At 43.5% G+C, this 17500-nt stretch overlaps 2 protein-coding genes across 4 annotated transcripts in view; one reads left to right on the top strand and one right to left on the bottom strand.

Annotated features, from left to right (window-relative positions):
* Positions 1 to 2280: 2280 nt before the first annotated feature.
* Positions 2281 to 4953, bottom strand: camk2n2 (calcium/calmodulin-dependent protein kinase II inhibitor 2). The gene is made up of 2 exons (XM_027173800.2): positions 4539 to 4953; positions 2281 to 4243 (listed from the first exon to the last, which is right to left on the bottom strand). Exons 1-2 carry the CDS (start codon positions 4705 to 4707, stop codon positions 4173 to 4175), a joined length of 240 nt encoding a protein of 79 aa, XP_027029601.1. The 5' UTR covers positions 4708 to 4953; the 3' UTR covers positions 2281 to 4172.
* A 1337-nt stretch (positions 4954 to 6290) lies between these two features.
* LOC113660352 (acetylcholine receptor subunit delta-like) overlaps positions 6291 to 17500 on the top strand; it is an 11625-nt gene continuing 415 nt past the window's right edge. Inside the window, exons 1-12 of one of the 3 annotated variants that reach the window (XM_047808933.1) lie at positions 6291 to 6629; positions 7186 to 7331; positions 7465 to 7509; positions 7830 to 7868; positions 7961 to 8070; positions 8152 to 8307; positions 8392 to 8507; positions 8589 to 8789; positions 15771 to 15882; positions 15983 to 16097; positions 16361 to 16571; positions 16793 to 16911. In XM_047808933.1, coding sequence (XP_047664889.1) covers positions 6500 to 6629; positions 7186 to 7331; positions 7465 to 7509; positions 7830 to 7868; positions 7961 to 8070; positions 8152 to 8307; positions 8392 to 8507; positions 8589 to 8789; positions 15771 to 15882; positions 15983 to 16097; positions 16361 to 16571; positions 16793 to 16911 — 1500 coding nt within the window. In that variant the 5' untranslated portion in view covers positions 6291 to 6499. Of the gene's footprint in view, positions 6630 to 7185; positions 7332 to 7464; positions 7510 to 7809; positions 7869 to 7960; positions 8071 to 8151; positions 8308 to 8391; positions 8508 to 8588; positions 8790 to 15770; positions 15883 to 15982; positions 16098 to 16360; positions 16572 to 16792; positions 16912 to 17500 lie in introns of those variants that run through there. The other 2 variants (XM_027173798.2, XM_027173799.2) reach the window with 2 other exon arrangements.

Below are 17500 nucleotides of genomic sequence, written 5' to 3'. Positions count from 1 at the left end.
AGTGTGTTTCAGTGTGTTTCAGTGTGTTTCATTGTGTTTCAGTGTGTTTTATTGTGTTTCAGTGTGTCTCAGTGTGTTTCAGTGTGTTTCATTGTGTTTCAGTGTGTTTCAGTGTGTTTCAGTGTGTTTCAGTGTGTTTCATTGTGTTTCAGTGTGTTTCAGTGTGTTTCATTGTGTTTCAGTGTGTTTCATTGTGTTTCAGTGTGTTTTATTGTGTTTCAGTGTGTTTCATTGTGTTTCAGTGTGTTTTATTGTGTTTCAGTGTGTTTCAGTGTGTTTCAGTGTGTTTCATTGTGTTTCAGTGTGTTTCAGTGTGTTTCATTGTGTTTCAGTGTGTTTCATTGTGTTTCAGTGTGTTTCAGTGTGTTTCAGTGTGTTTCATTGTGTTTCAGTGTGTTTCAGTGTGTTTCAGTGTGTTTCAGTGTGTTTCATTGTGTTTCAGTGTGTTTCAGTGTGTTTCATTGTGTTTCAGTGTGTTTCAGTGTGTTTCAGTGTGTTTCATTGTGTTTCATTGTGTTTCAGTGTGTTTCAGTGTGTTTCAGTGTGTTTCAGTGTGTTTCATTGTGTTTCAGTGTGTTTCAGTGTGTTTCAGTGTGTTTCATTGTGTTTCAGTGTGTTTTAGTGTGTTTCATTGTGTTTTATTGTGTTTCAGTGTGTTTCAGTGTGTTTCATTGTGTTTCAGTGTGTTTCAGTGTGTTTCAGTGTGTTTCATTGTGTTTCATTGTGTTTCAGTGTGTTTCAGTGTGTTTCAGTGTGTTTTAGTGTGTTTCATTGTGTTTCAGTGTGTTTCAGTGTGTTTCAGTGTGTTTCATTGTGTTTCAGTGTGTTTCAGTGTGTTTCAGTGTGTTTCATTGTGTTTCATTGTGTTTCAGTGTGTTTCAGTGTGTTTCATTGTGTTTCATTGTGTTTCAGTGTTTTTCAGTGTGTTTCAGTGTGTTTCATTGTGTTTCATTGTTTCATTGTGTTTCAGTGTGTTTCATTGTGTTTCAGTGTGTTTCATTGTGTTTCATTGTGTTTCAGTGTGTTTCAGTGTGTTTCATTGTTTCATTGTGTTTCAGTGTGTTTCATTGTGTTTCAGTGTGTTTCAGTGTGTTTCATTGTGTTTTAGTGTGTTTCAGTGTGTTTCATTGTGTTTCAGTGTGTTTCATTGTGTTTCATTGTGTTTTAGTGTGTTTCATTGTGTTTCATTGTGTTTTAGTGTGTTTCATTGTGTTTCATTGTGTTTCAGTGTGTTTCAGTGTGTTTCAGTGTGTACCGAAGTGTGGCTTCATGATGGTTTTAACGATAATGTTACAGCTGTGGAGTAACAGCACCAGTGCCGTCTCGGTCCTGTTAGAAAGCTTCACACTGCTGCAGCCTTTGGCACATTTTCTGTTTATTATAGCTGTTAGCTAGAGAGCTCCTGGCTCTCGATAGGGCTGATGATCACTGAAGATGAGTGTGTGTATTTTAGATGATTAAAATGGCACTGATAAAGAAATAGATAAGGAAAGAGATCTACTAAGATGTTTGATGTCTGATTCATGGGGAATAAATAAATATATTTCTGTGTCTCTGAAATGAAATATGAATCATCTGCATGTAAATACTGTAAACACTGGAGTACTACAGCGTGGTGTGACTTCCGCCAAAGCTCCAACTGACATTCACACTGAGAAACACTGCTCTTTACTCAGTTTTCTTATTTGAGATGAAGACAGACATCAGGAGTGGAACGCAATAACATCTGTATCTGTAGGCGGATTTAAACTGGATGTGGGCATGGCCTAAAGCGGAGACCTTGTTTTTCCTTTAAGAACTCCAGATTGTATATACTGTCAGTATGATGTGTGAATTATTCCTAACAGTTCATTATCCTCAGCACCATCACTCCACTTAACCACTAAATACTCATGTCTAAGGAGAAAAGTGCTATCTTCCGTCTTCCACATACATGAGGTGAAGGAAAGCTACAGGTGCTGTGATTGACAGTTAAGAGACTAAGCTGGATCACTAAGCTGAATCCAGTTGTGTGTTTCTCTTGTTCATTATTGCTGTTTATACCTTTAGATAGATAGATAGATAGATAGATAGATAGATAGATAGATAGATAGATAGATAGATAGATAGATAGATAGATAGATAGATAGATAGATAGATAGATACTTTATTCATTCCATAGGAAAATTCACATTAACATTCTCTTACTGTTTTGTGCTGTTTTGTTCACTTATAACAGAACAAAGTGTATTTGTTTTTTTAACATAGACATTGCTTGTAAAAGAAAATCAGCCAGTTTGATAGTTTCTGTCTCTGTTTATTAACTCAACAAGTACAGTGAAATGCCATCAGAGCACACAATCGTTCATCCTTCATAAATGTTGAGACAAATTGTTTTTTTTTTGCTTTATACATTTTTTTTATTAATTTAGAATAGATTCAGATTCCATGCACAACAAAACTATAGAGAATAATACAAACAAACAAACAAACAAACAAAAATAAATAAATAAATAAATAAATAACACAGTGTTAGATGACTGAATGGACAATTACAAATATTTTCAGATTTGTAATGACAAGCAGAATAATATGCTGATGTATTTTAAAATCCCAAACACTCTATTATAATTATTATTATTATTAGTAGTATTATTTTTATTTATTATTAGTAGTAATTTGTTACTCTCTGAACACACAATAGCTTATCATTTTAAGTGCGAAACATTTATTTATAAAAAATATGAAATACAAATATTAACTTCAGTAAAAAGAAGGGGTTTTGGAGAAAGGTGCACAGGAGACACCTGCATTGGCACAAAGTTCATGCAAAACTCAATCACCAAGAGATTTCCCTATTTACATGACGCCAAACAATAAAAAATGATGAGAAACAAGATATCCTCCCCTCATCTGTTTCCATTTTAAAAAATAAATCAGAATGATAAGTTCTCTTCCATGTTCTTTTAGATACTTGCTGGAGTTGTATGTAAACTTCGTGTTCCTCTGCTATTAACCTGAAGCGTTTATGGGCATAATTAGCATATCATTATCATATTGTTAGCATAAAATTATCATATTTTGTTTTGTTTTCGCAAATATCTTGATCTCTAGTTGAAACACCGACCTGGACCAGGCCTGCGCTGTGTGTGTGTGTGTGTGTGTGTGTGTGTGTGTGTGTGTGTGTGTGTGTGTGTGTGTGTGTGTGTGTGTGTGTGTGTGTGTTTGTGTGTGTGTGTGTGTGTGTGATGTTAAACTACCTTCAAGCACTCCTATATTTCTATGTCGGAAGTGCGCAATTAGAGCACGATTTGGAAGCCGGAAGCAAAAACAAACACTGAGCCTACAGTCAGCAGAAACACTTCTTAATGACGTTTAGGCTGCACTTTGACAGGTAAAGGTGCCAAGGTGTACTTTTCTTGTTGCTTGTAAAAAACAATGCATTTTAATTAAAGGTGAAGAATTGGAACAGAAGGAGAGCTGATGTACGTTTAAAGTTAAATTAAAGACGAACTGAAGACTTCACCAAGGCAGCATCCGACCGACAGGAAAAAGTACACTATGGTACCTTTATTTCTAAGTGTACACTATTCTAGTTTATACACTACAGATTATTACTGAAATATCGCTGAAGAATTCTGCAGTTGAAATATCATGCATTGTACATGCACACGATTATCATCAACTGTTGCATCTAATTATTTTTATGTACTGTTAAAACTCAGTGTTGCGTCGTTTGTGAGCTCGTGACCCGTATTTACTCCAGCACGTGAAACACTCACATCGATGAAACGTGGCACTAAAACCGATACCGATGTCCGATATGAATACTGAATATGAAGGATGAAATCGAGCAGGACTTCTTCTCATCGCTGTGATAAAGGAGGATGGATTTATCTAGATGGGTTTTGGTTTGTAGTATTATAAGCTAAACCACCAGCTTGGAAAGAAAATTCCACTCTCCCCCAATACCATACTCCCGGGCTCATGTCATGTTATGTCAGTCCTTCATCATCATCATCATCATCATCATCATCATCATCATCATCATCATCATCATCATCATCTTTTCCTTAGTCCGCTCTTAGCATCCTGATCTTCAGAAGCTTCTCAGTCGCTCCTCACTGCGTTACATGCGGTGCATCAAACCGGTGATTAAATGCAAAAAAAGGTTCTTAGGCGTCAGGGGAGGTTTAGACACCAGGGGACGGTTTATCCGTCATGCCTTTCAACACCTCGTCTATTCGGTCATCTTCAATGACCACTGAGAAAGAGAAAAAAAAACATGAATATGCTTAATTCCGTTATTGAATAATAACTTTTATCATCATCATATGAACGGCATTATATGTCCGGCAATAAATAAAGATAAATACATTTAAAAAATAATAAATGCAATCATCATCATAATTAACTCTTGGCGCATTGTGTCACGCCGAGAACCGCATTTGCAATTTTCTTATTTCTTTCCATTTTTCCTCATTCTTATCTTTTTTTATTCTTTCTTTTCTTTTTGATAATGTCTTTTATCCCCTTCTGGACATCTCCGAGCCACTCACCATGTTTTGCGCGTCCAATCTGTCCGAGTTTCGGCGGCCTTTTCGACTGCGAAGTGCTGAAAAACGAGTTTGTATCCTGCAGCCGGCAGCTGAACGACATTTGTCCGACCTCGTCGTCCGGCCCATAGCCGTTCATCTTTCCCTCGCTGTAGGGCAAAACCTCGGACATGGCTGAGGACACGAGAGAGAGAGAGAGAGAGAGAGAGAGAGAGAGAGAGAGAGAGAGAGAGAGAGAGAGAACCGAATCTAAGAACAGGTTCTGGTTCGGGCTCGGATTTAGTGTAGTGTAAACTCCAGCAGCGCGCGCTCACTCCAAGTCCGGACTCTATGAGCTGTTATGGTAACAGAGAGAGAGAGAGAGAGAGAGAGAGAGAGAGAGAGAGAGAGAGAGAGAGAGAGAGAGAGAGAAACGGATTGGTGGTGATTCGCGCAGCTCTGGTGGAAAAACGCAGGGAGATCCCAAAGACAATAAAGGAGACACCCAGTGAAGTCATTCAACCGGTTTTATAGCCATAGACAGGGTGGGGTGCAGTACAAAGAAAGGAAAAATGTATAGATAGATAGATCAAACTTGAGTTCTATGAGTTCTGTAATCTACGAATACATTTAAAGGTATTTGAAGTACAGGTGATACTGTACATGTTCAGCACCTCGGACAGCAGCTGGGACAGAAACACTTCAAGTTAGCAAAAACACAAACAAAAAACAAACACACAAAAAGTAGTTTACTAAAGTGATTTAGATTTATCTATCTATCTATCTATCTATCTATCTATCTATCTATCTATCTATCTATCTATCTATCTATCTATCTATCTATCTATCTATCTATCTATCTATCTATCTATCTATCTATCTATCTAATCTATCTAATGAGCCAGTAGCGTTTCTGTTACATGGTGAATTCAAATTTATTTCTATAGCACTTCTAACATTGTCACACTTCTGGACATTGTCTCAAAGCAGCTTTACAGAACATAAACATAAAGAAAAAGTTAAAATAAAGATTAATATAATACAAAAACTCAAGATTAATATTGGACTTATATCCTATATATGGACTTATATAAGTCTGAGGTGACTGTGGTGAGGAAAAGCTCCCTTAGATGGAAGAGGAAGAAACCTTAAGAGGAACCAGGCTCAAAGTGAACCTCATCCTCATTTGGGTGACACTGGAGGGTGTGATTATAAATATGGAATAAAAATGAAATGTTGGAGTGAAGTTTCCTGGGAATAAATAAATTTTAAAGATACAAATACCACTTGGTATGGGTTAGTAGACATTACTCTGAAAGTCTAGACACTCTTTATTATTCATCTGTTTTTAGACTTTCACTAATTACAGACTGAAATTACCTCTGAGGTTCTGCTTCACTCCACTTTCAGCCTTCAGAAGTTTGAAGTCATGACGAAATGCAAACAACAGCTGATGTCCAGCTCTCATTTCGCCTGCTGTGTTCAGGTTCAAACGAACCGGAAGCAATATTTTGACTAATCCTTTAGCGCCACCTGCTGGAAGCATTTAACTAAAACTGGAACATTGTGTGTGTGTGTGTGTGTGTGTGTGTGTGTGTGTGTGTGTGTGTGTGTGTGTGTGTGTGTGTGTGTGTGTGTGAGATAGAGAGTTAGAGAGAGAGAGAGAGAGTGTGTGTGTGTTTGTGTGTCAGAGAGAGAGAGAGAGAGAGAGAGAGAGAGAGAGAGAGAGTGTGTCAGAGAGAGAGAGAGATAGAGAGAGAGATAGAGCGAGAGTGTGTCTGTGTGAGAGTGTGTGGGTGTGTGTTTGTGAGAGAGAAAGTGAGAGAGAGATTGAAATGAATCTCAATTTAAAATAAATCTTAACACGATTAATAACCGATTTTGATCGATTCCACACGTGTCCTTCACTACACCCTCCTAAAGTAACTCAGTGTAACTCAGCACCGGAAGTGAGAGATCCTGTGTCTATTTTTTCCCCGGTATTCATGCCACCTGTCCGAGTCAGTCCAGGAGAAGTCCACATTCACACAAACAGAGCAACAACCAGAGAAACGGAAATAAAAATGAAATCGGTTTATTATCTGCTTCCTGTTTTGCTCTATTTATTTCTCTCAGGTAAGACAAATGATTACTGAAACTTTTTAATCAAACTAATTCAGTTCTAATACGATTTTTTTGTCACCAGTTTGTGTTCATATTTACATCTCATTCCTCGTTCCCTGGTGAACATGTCTGTTTTTACTCTCACAAACACACTGCTCAGGTTAAATTAGTGCTGTTTTATGTATTTATCTACTTAACTATTACATTCTAGAACTCAAAACCTCCAGACTGTTAAGACCTGACATGATGAACGCACTAAATATTTCCAGATCCTGTTCTAAATGTAGATGTTTTAATACATGAGAATGTGTGTTTTGGTGTCCAGTTAAAAAGCTATAATTCAGTTCTAAGTAAGATCTTATGGACAGAAGAGATGAACTCTGTCACAGAAAGTTTCATATTCGCCAGAATTCCATGAGAAAATGAACGAAGGTAAGAAACTAAAGTAGAGAAATAAAAGTTGTGTCATTTCAGCTGAACGCTTTGTACTCTTTAATTCATCAGTATACAGTAAATGGAAACACGCTGAAGGACATAAAGCACATAAGCGTTCACGTCTCACACACAGGCTGCAGCGGTAGGAATGAGGAGGAACGTCTCATCCATCACCTGTTTAAAGAGCGCGGGTACAACAAAGAGCTGCGTCCGGTGCAGAACAAAGACGAGACCGTGACAATTTATCTCTCACTGACGCTCTCCAACCTCATCTCTCTGGTCAGTGCGTCTTCACACAAAGTTGTACAGCTTCTTTTTTAGATTGAACATCTTTATCATCACAATTTATTATTAAAGTTCTGATCTTTTCATTGTCAAACATTTCGTCAACATTTTCTTGTCTTATTCACAGGATGAAGTCAGTGAAACTTTACTGACCAACGTCTGGATGGAACATGTAAGTGCTCCATCTAAAAAGACCGGTCTGGGAGAGAGATTTCCTAAAAAAATCCTCTTCCTAAAAAAATCCCTAGAAAAATATATTTTGGAACCGTAACATTATATCAGTTAATATGGTTTAGTTCAGTTTCCTTAAGAGATTTTACTTAGAACTTTTCTGAAAAGAAATTATTCGTTATTATACGGGAACTTGAGAACTCTTAAAGGTTCTAAAAGCAAGCAAGCTATCAAAAAACAAAGCATTCCTCTGTTTTTCCCCAAGTACTTTTTCAAAAACTTGCAATCCTTGTTCTTACAGCAGAACCCTGTGTTGTGTAGATCTTTACAGAACTACTTTATGAAGGTCACATCGTAGAAGTGAGTGTTTGTGCCCAGAACCACGATGACCCATTGACGTGGTACTGAATGGTGTTCGGTGTTGTGATTGTAAGTTTCCTTGTTATGTTTAGGGCTGGATTGACCCCAGACTTGCATGGAACGAATCAGAGTTTGATGACATCAATATCCTGCGTCTGCCCTCCAGAATGGTGTGGCTTCCAGAGATTGTTTTGGAGAACAAGTAAGATGTCTCTGTTATGATGTTCTTCAGCCTATATTTCTCTTAAAAGTTGTTGATAAATGGTGTTTCTCTCTGTGTTAGTAATGACGGCCAGTTTGAGGTGGCTTATTACTGTAACGTGTTGGTGAACTCCTCTGCCTATGTGTACTGGTTGCCTCCTGCTATCTTCCGTAGTTCCTGTTCCATCAACGTCTACTACTTTCCATTTGACTGGCAAAACTGCACCCTAAAGTTCAGGTCTGCTGCTTCATCATGAGCAAAGCACAAATATTCAATTTATAAGTCAAATCCAACACTTTGTCTTCACGATAAATGTTTCAGCTCTTTAACCTACAACGCCAAAGAGATCAGCTTAAATTTAAAAGAAGAGCAGGACCCTGAAACCAAGAAGACCTACCTTGTGGAGTGGATCATCATCGACCCTGAAGGATTTACCGGTAAACATGAATCACGCTGAAGTGTTTCTTTGTTTGATTTTTCAATCGGCTGTTACAATTTTTGTTGTTAAAATCTCTCAGAAAATGGGGAGTGGGAGATCATTCACAGACCTGCCAGAAGAAACATCTACAAGACCATCCCTATGGACAGCAACAAGCACCAAGACATCACCTTCTACCTGATCATCAAACGCAAGCCTCTGTTCTACATCGTCAACATCATCATTCCCTGCGTTCTCATCTCCTTCCTGGCCTCACTGGTGTACTACCTGCCTGCAGACAGTGAGTCAAATCTGCTTACACACACCGATGGACGTTCATTTGTCATTTTATAATAAACAGGTAGCAACTCTGGAGCATTTCAAATGATATTTAAGTTAAAGAAGGGATTTTTAATTCACTCGATTAGTAACTTTGTAATAACGTTTTTTTTTTTACTTTGTGATGTTTAAATAAGTGATTTGTAACTTTTAATCAGTTAGTTTGTAACTTCATAACTCTTAAACAATCTCCATGTAACTGTAAAACTCTTAATAATGTTGGACCTGTAACTGTAATGCTGAGCCAAAGCACATTTTGGCAGACTCCGTTATCCAGAGCTATGTACATAAGTGCTTAAATCTTTAACATTGAATACATTAATGCTGGTTCACTAGGTTACACACTTAAGATACCATGAGTTTAAATTATTGTTCAAGTTACAATGAAAAAGTGTCAAAGGTTTTTAATATAAATACAAAGGATAGGAAAAAAAAGTGCTAGTTGAAGTGTTTCTTGAATAACTAGGTCTTCAACCGCCATTTGAAAAGTGATTCGGCTGTCCGGAACTCTAGGGGAAGTTCATTCCACCACCTTGGTGCCAGAACAGAGAAGAGTCTTGTAGTATACTTGCCTCTTACCCTGAGAGATGGTGGAACCAGTCGAGTAGTGCTGGTAGATCGGAGGGTGTGGGGTGCAGTGCGACGAGTGATGAGGGCTTTGAGGTAAGAGGGAGATGGTCTGTTTTTGGCTTTGTAGGCCAGCATCAGTGTTTTGAATCTGATGCGTGCAACTACCAGAAGCCAGTGGAGGGATCGCAGCAGCGGGGTGGTATGGAGAACTTGGGTAGGTTGAAAACAAGCTGGGCAGCTGAATTTTGGATAAATTGAAGAGGACGAATTGCGTTCATAGGTAGACCTGCCAGCAGTGTGTTGCAGTAATCCAGTCTTGAAATGACAAGAGACTGAACAAGTACTTGAGCAGCCTGTGTGGACAAAAATGGTCGAATCCTTCTAATGTTGTAGAGAAGAAACCGACATGAGTGAGTCACTGTTATGCGAGACACAGAGGAGGAAGCCGGAGTGAAAGCAAACAGAGTTTATTTGCAAAAAACACGGAAGTAGAGTAATCCGGTGGTGCGCGGTAGAAGCGTGGCCCACAAAGTTCCAGAGTTAGGAAGGCAGTCTGTGTTATCCGGTGGTGCGTGGTGGAAGTGCGGCCCACAAAGTCCAGAGTATTGGGAAGAAAGGCAGTCGGTGTAATACCCAGGGGAGCGCTTAGGAGAAGCACGAAGCTGAACACGGGAGTGTAGAGGAATGAACAGCCAAACCATGGATAATAACTGACTGTGAGTGTGGGTGAGAGAGGGGATTATATATGGTGGTTGATGAGAGTGAAATGAGAGTCAGGTGTGTGCAATTAGTAAGCTGGCGAGCAGAGTCAGAGAGCTCCCTGACACCACCCCCTCCCCCAGGGGCGGCACCGGACGCCTTGACCCTGCGACGAGGACGAGCCCTGGGTGCCGGACGGCGCGGGTGGGCAGCATGGAACTCCGCCAGCAGACTTGGGTCCAGCATGTCCTGCCGGGCCACCCATGACCGATCCTCCGAGCCGTAACTCTCCCAGTCCACGTAGACGCCAGGCTGAGCCACAACTTCCGGGTGGATGGGCGCCACGGGGTCACCTGGAGGGCGAGAGACAGGCGAGGCACAAGGTTTAAGCAAGGACACGTGAAAGGTGGGGTGTATGCGGTACCTTGACGCCAGCTCCAGCCGGTATGAAACATTGCTGATCTGCCTGGAGATCCTGAAAGGCCCAATGAACCTGGGGCTAAGCTTGCGGCTCCGCAGCTTCATCTTCAGGCCCTTAGTGGAGAGCCACACCCTATCCCCGGTGCGGTAACAAAGAGACTCTAGACGCCGAGCATCAGCGTGCCGGTGGGTGTTGCGGAGAGCCCGGCGCAGCCGGGTGTGTGCTGACTCCCAGACCCGGTGGCTCTCCCGGTACCAGGTGTCCACCGAAGGTACGTCGCTAGGTTCGTCCGATCATGGGAACAGGCGCGGCTGGAACCATAGCATGCATTGGAAAGGGGTGAGGCCATGTGGCGTCCTGGCGGAGCGAGTTCTGAGCATATTCTGCCCAGGGCAAGAAACGACCCCAATCCCCCTGATCCTGGCTGCAGTATGTCCTCAAATATCGGTTCAGCTCCTGAATCTTACGTTCTGCCTGGCCGTTGGACTGTGGGTGGTACCCTGACATCAGATTTACCGACACCCCTAGAAGCTGGAAGAAAGCCCGCCAACCCCGAGACGTGTCTGAAACTATTTCCTCTGGGAGACCAAAGTTCCTGAAAACATGGTGGAACAGGGCCTCGGCAGTTTCGAGGGCTGTGGGCAAGCCCTTCAGAGGCACCAAGTGGCATGCCTTGGAGAAGCGGTCCACCACTACCAAGATGCATGTGTTACCTCCTGACCGTGGCAGGTCGTTCACAAAGTCTATCCCTATGTGTGACCAGGGGCGCTGAGGTATGGGAAGCGGCACAAACTTGCCGATGGGCAGGTGGCATGGTACCTTCGCCATGGCGGAGGTGGCACACTACTGGACGTAGCGGGTCACCTCCTTTGCCATCCTCAGCCACCAGTAACGTGCCTGAAGGAGCTGGACTGTCCTCCTCTCTCCATGTTGGCCCGTGCCCGGTCCCTCGTGGACCGACTGGATTAACCCATGACGGCAGGAGGTGGGGACAAAGACACGTCCCTCGGGGCACCCTCCGGGGGCAGGCTCCTGGATGGAGGCAGCTCAGATTTCACTGTCCACGTGCCAGACAATAGGCCCCACGATGATCGAATGAGGAAAGATGGGGTCTGGATCGCTGGGTTCCTCAGGCCTTAATACCCGGGACAGGGCGTCGGCCTTACCATTAAGCACCCCCGCTCGGTAGGTGACGTGGAACTGGAACAGAGTGAAGAAAAGGGCCCAGCGAGCCTGCCTGGGATTGAGTCTCCGGGCCTCCCACAAGTACTGGAGATTCTTGTGGTCACTGGCCACGGTAAACTGGTGCTGGTGCACGGTAAACGGTGGAACTCACACTTTGAGAGGTTAAGGTAGAGCTGTTGGGAACAAAGTGCCCCTAGGACCTCACATACGTGGGTATGGTGCTCCTCCAGGTTCTTGGAGTATATCAGGAAGTCATCGATGTACACCACGATGAACCTTTGTAGGTAGGGTCGAAGCACTTCGTTCATGAACCCCTGGAACACAGCTGGAGCGATGGATAGGCCGTACGGCATGACCCAATATTGGTAGTGTCCGGAGGGCGTGATGAAAGCTGTTTTCCACTCATCTCCCCTCCTGATGCGGACCAGGTTATAAGCGCTCCAGAGATCGAGCTTGGTGAACACGCGTGCCTCCCTTAGGGCCTAGATGGGTTCCTGGAACAAGCAGGAAAGGGTAAGGGAGAGGAGAGATCTGGGCGTTCAGCTGTCGGTAGTCTATGCAGGGACGCAGGCCCCCGTCCTTTTTCCCTACAAAGAAAAAGCTTGAAGCAGCCGGGGATGGTGACTTGGTGATGAACCCCTGCTGGAGAGCCTGCTGGATGTACTCCTCCATCGCTCGATGTTCTGGAGCGGAAAGGGGGTAGATTCGGACCTTGGGCAGCTTAGCCCCAGGAAGCAGGTCGATGCAGCAGTCACCAGGCCGGTGAGGGGGAAGACGAGTGGCCGTCTGAGGACAAAACATGTCCTTGAAGGCCTGGTACTCCTGGGCTTCTTCTACCCTGGTGGCGCCTACCATGGCCTGGTGGACCCTTACGGGAAGCTGGGAGATGCAGTGCTCCAGGCAGTGGGTACTCCAACGTAGAACGTCGCAGGGGTCCCAGGAGCATGCTGGGATGTGTTGGCTTAGCCAGGGCCTTCCCAGGATCACACTGATGGTGGAATCGTCGAGCACCATGAACCGGATTTCCTCCCGGTGGAACAGTCCCACCTGTAGAGTCACTACCGGCGCACAGTACTTGACCCAGCCCCGACCCAGTGGGCGTCCCTGGATGGTCTGGACAGCTAAGTCCTGGGAACCCCTCTCTCGGGGGAGCCGTAAGCTGGTGAGGAAGGCTTGTGAGATGAAGTTCCCCGCCGAGCCGGAGTCCACCAGAGCATCCACGGGAAGAGAGAGAGAGCAGGAGTTAGAAGTGTCACGGTGAGTGTAGACAGAGTAGATATGTTTCTCGGAAATTCTACTGTACTCACTGCTGCTCAAGCTGGGCACGTGGGACATCTGGCGATGGAGTGACCTGGGTTCCCACAATACAGGCATTCACCAGATGCCAGGCGTCTGTTCTTTTTCCTCCGGGACAGTCTCTGAGAGCCCAGCTGCATAGGTTCGGTGTCTGAGGCGGTAGTAGGTCCTGGTTGGACCCCTGGGGTTGGTGACATGGGATGGCACACCGCCAGCCTCTGAGAAAGGCCAATGGACTTCTTAATGAGGTCCTCCAATCCAGTAGTGTCCTCAAATACCGCCATAGCTTGTTTTATTTCTGGAGACAGACCCTGCCGATATACCCCCAGTAGCGCCAACTCGTTCCAGCCATTAGATGCCGCCATGGTGTGGAAACGCAAACTGTAAGCAGTGATGTCATCACTTCCCTGACGCAAGGTAAGCAGCTGCGCTGAAAACCTTGATTAAGTGCGTAGTGAAATGAGCATACACATTTATCATCGGGCTGGCCGAGTCCCACAATGATTGAGCACAAGCTAGCGCTCTCCCAGACAGAAGTGAGATGAGGAATGCTACCTTGGACCGCTTGGACGGAAAGCATTGCGGCTGCATCTCTATATAGAGGTTCACCTGGAGTAGAAAGCCGCGGCATGCTGAAGCTTCTCCCAAAAAGTTCCTGGGAGCGCCATGGGGCTGCCGGTGATATCAGGGGGGTCAGGACGAACCGCGGTGGAGGGAAAAAAGCGTCTAGAAGCGCGGTGACAAGATCTCGAACCGGGTCTGAGGAGGTGCTGGGTCGGTTCTGCATAGTCAGGTAAGAGTGGAAAGGTCCCTACCTTTAATTTTTGTTGGTCAGTTATTCTGTTATGCGAGACACAGAGGAGGAAAGCAAACAGAGTTTATTTTCAAAAAACACGGAAGTAGAGTAATCCGGTGGTGCGCAGTGGAAGCGTGGCTTCCGGGGAGTGCTTAGGAGAAGCATGAAGCTGAACACGGGAGTGTAGAGGAATGAACAGCCAAACCATGGATAATAACTGACGGTGTGTGGGGGTGAGAGAGGGGATTATATATGGTGGTTGATGAGAGTGAAATGAGAGTCAGGTGTGTGCAAATAGTAAGCCGGCGAGCCGCTCCGTGCGGGGGGGGCACGCACGGGAGAAGAGTCAGAGAGCTCCCTGACAGTCACATTAGCAACATGAGAGGAACAGGACAGTTAATTGTCCATGGTTACCCCAAGGTTGTGAGCTGTGGCTGAAGGGGAGATCAGTTCGCTGTGCAGGGATATAGCAAGATCATGACCTGGGGATGAATCACCTGGGATGAACAGCAGTTCAGTTTTGCTAGGATTGAGCTTTAACTGATGAGCTGATGATATTTCTGCCAGACATGCTGAGATCCAATCAGAAGCTGTGGCATCTGAGGGTGGGAAAGAGAAGATAAGTTGTGTATCATCAGCATAGCAGTGGTAAGAGAACCCATGTGAGGAAATAACTTCACCAAGAGAGTGAGTATACAGGGAGAAAAGAAGAGGACCAAGTACTGAGCCCTGTGGGATGCCAGTGGAGGGTCTGTGTGGAGCAGATGTCACTCCCCTCCATGTTACCTGATATGAGCGTCCTTCCAGGTAGGAATCGAACCATTCCCAAAGCTGATATGCAAATGCCAAGACTCCTGATGGTGGATCAGAAAGTTTTGTGGTTGACCGTATCAAATGCTGCTGAAAGGTCGAGAAGGATAAGGACGGATGACAGTTTGGCTGATCTAACAGCATGTAGTTTCTCAGAGACATCCAAAAGGTTTAAAGCCAGACTGGTTGGGATCTTGGAGGTTGTTCTGTGAGAGATAGACAGTTGGTTATAAACAATGCGTTCAAGAATTTTTGAAAGAAACGAGAGAAGTGATACCGGTCTGTAGTTACTGATGTCTGATGGATCCAGAGCAGGTTTCTTCAGGATGGGAATAACCCTTGCTCTTTTAAAAGTTGCTATGCTTTGGATCTATTGATAATAGTGGTGATGAAGGGCAGAAGGTCTTGTGAGATGATGCTGGTCTTGTGGTCTGGAGCATAGGAGAAGGAAGTGGATTCAGTGGGTAGGTGGAAGGATTGCAGGACTGGATGAGGACTGTAAAATCTCTTCTGCTGCTACAGTTGAGAAATGCGACAACGAAGGAGTGGGGGAATCTATACTGGGAAATGTAATTGCAGACGGGGCTTCGCCTGGTAAAAAAAGCAAAGTCTTCAGTCAGGGAGGTTGAAGAAGGTGGAGCCGGGGGGTTGAGTAGAGAAGGGATGATGTTGTGGAGCTTCCGAGGGTCATGTGAGGAAGCTTCAAGCTTTTCCTTGTAGAAGGAAGTCTTGGTAGAAGTCACATCTGAGGAGAACTTGGCCAGGAGTGTTCGGTAAGAATCAAGATCTGCATCAAGTTGTGATTTCTTCCACTTTCTCTCTGATGATCTTAGCTCTCTTCGATTGTTTCGCAGCACATCTGAAAGGCAAGGAGCAGAACAAGAAGTTTTCTTGGGTTTAGTGGACAGAGGGCAGAGAAAGTCCATAGTTGAGGAAAGAGATGAGAGGAAAGTATCTGTGGCTGAGTCCAAGGGTAGTGAGGAAAAAGACTCAGGATCAGGAAGAGAAGAAAGAGTGCCAGAACTACAGAAGAAGGGGAGACAGAGTGAAGGTTGTTGCAAGTAAGAGCGAGGGGGTGAGAGGTAGCTTTAGGTAGGATAGGATCATTGCAGACGGGCCTCATTTAATCCTGATTTCTCCTTTGTTGCTATTTTGTCCCTGTTCAGGTGGCGAGAAGATGACCTTGTCCATCTCAGTACTCCTGGCCCAGTCTGTCTTCCTGCTCCTTATATCTCAGCGGTTACCCGAGACCTCCATGGCTATTCCACTGATTGTGAAGTGAGTATAAGACAATCCTAAGGAAATGATGTTAAAGATCTAACAGCTTTAATAATGTAAAGAAATGAGAGAATGAGAAACCTGCATGTGGTTCTCACAGGTACCTGATGTTCATCATGGTTCTGGTCACGGTGGTGGTGTTTAATTGCGTCATCGTGCTGAACCTCCACTTCAGAACCCCCAGCACACACGTCATGACGGAGTGGACCAAAGAGGCAAGTGACATGAGAACCTTCAACTTTTCTGAGCAAAGATCATTTCAGACTTGAGCCTAGAGGGCACTTCATCATGATTTATCTACCTTAAGGTGACCATAGAAGTCACTTTATCAGAGCTTTATCATTTAATACGGATTGTTCTTTGCAACTTTGAATAAAAATGACAAACTTTGCACACAGATATTCACAAGTATATTAAAATAGAATTTACAGTATATAATTATATAATGAATTTGCATAAACATCTTCTGTTTACCCAGTTCTTCCTGGAGAAACTTCCTCGTATCCTCCACATGTCTCACCCTGTGGAGACCGAGCCACAGTGGGATGGTGCCCTGCCCAGGCGCTCCAGCTCCGTGGGTTACATCACCAAAGCCGATGAGTATTACAGTGTCAAGTCCCGCAGTGAGCTGATGTTTGAGAAGCAGTCGGAGAGGCACGGATTGACCACGAGGCCCACGCCCACCGCCGGTCAGAATCACAACCACCTTTTATTCTGCTTCAGACAAATCACTGCCACTGTAACCTTTATTAAACCTGCAGCAGAGTCAATAACTCATGAAAAATAATTGTTATATCTGACTTACTGATCTAAATGATGTCTTTCTTTTTAACTCTGTGGTTCTTCTTTTAATAATCATGTATGCCAGATGATTGGACCGATTTGTTTGGGGGTGATTGTGTCTTTGCAGTGAATAAATCGAGCAGCAACTCAGAGGTGAGCGATCAGCTGTATGACGAGCTGAAACCGGCTGTGGAAGGAGCGAACTACATCTTCAAGCACATGCGTAACAAAAACGACTATAATGAGGTGAGAGCTGCTTTCTGAGACGTGCTTCATGAACCATCTGGGTGTTGGTGATAATGTAGAACATAAAAGTCTGTATTTATTTCATCATTTATGATACAACGATAAAATACTGAAAATTAGATACTCAATAAACTGGATAAACTTTTCATCATTAGTGAAAACAGTAAGAAAAATACTGAACATCAGACTACATGAGCTGAGTGGTGATTAAAATAAAATAAAAAATAAAAGCTTATCATCTGGGTAATAAATCTGTTTGGATAAAATTTCATGATTTTATTTAGATTTTTTTTTATATATAATTTTTTATATTACTATATGATTTTACCACTTAAACCTGGTTATTTTCCTTTTACAGTACTTTATTCCTCGTCATCCTTTTTATTTCTTTATACATGAACACAAGTTAGCAAAAAGTTAGCAACAAGAAGAAGTTTATAAAGACACACACTGTTCAGTCCGTGCTTCCAGAAAATTCCCGATTTCCAACTGGTTATTGCAGTTGTTAATGCAGTAACATGCACTGCAGCATGACAAACTACTATAATGACAAACTACTACTATAAACCAGCCAATGTTTGTAAAAAGA

The sequence above is a fragment of the Tachysurus fulvidraco genome, chromosome 25 (assembly GCF_022655615.1).
Source record: "Tachysurus fulvidraco isolate hzauxx_2018 chromosome 25, HZAU_PFXX_2.0, whole genome shotgun sequence".
Lineage (NCBI taxonomy): Eukaryota > Metazoa > Chordata > Actinopteri > Siluriformes > Bagridae > Tachysurus > Tachysurus fulvidraco.
The sequence above is the reverse complement of the archived record's forward strand: the minus strand, read 5'-3'. Positions and strand labels throughout refer to the sequence as shown.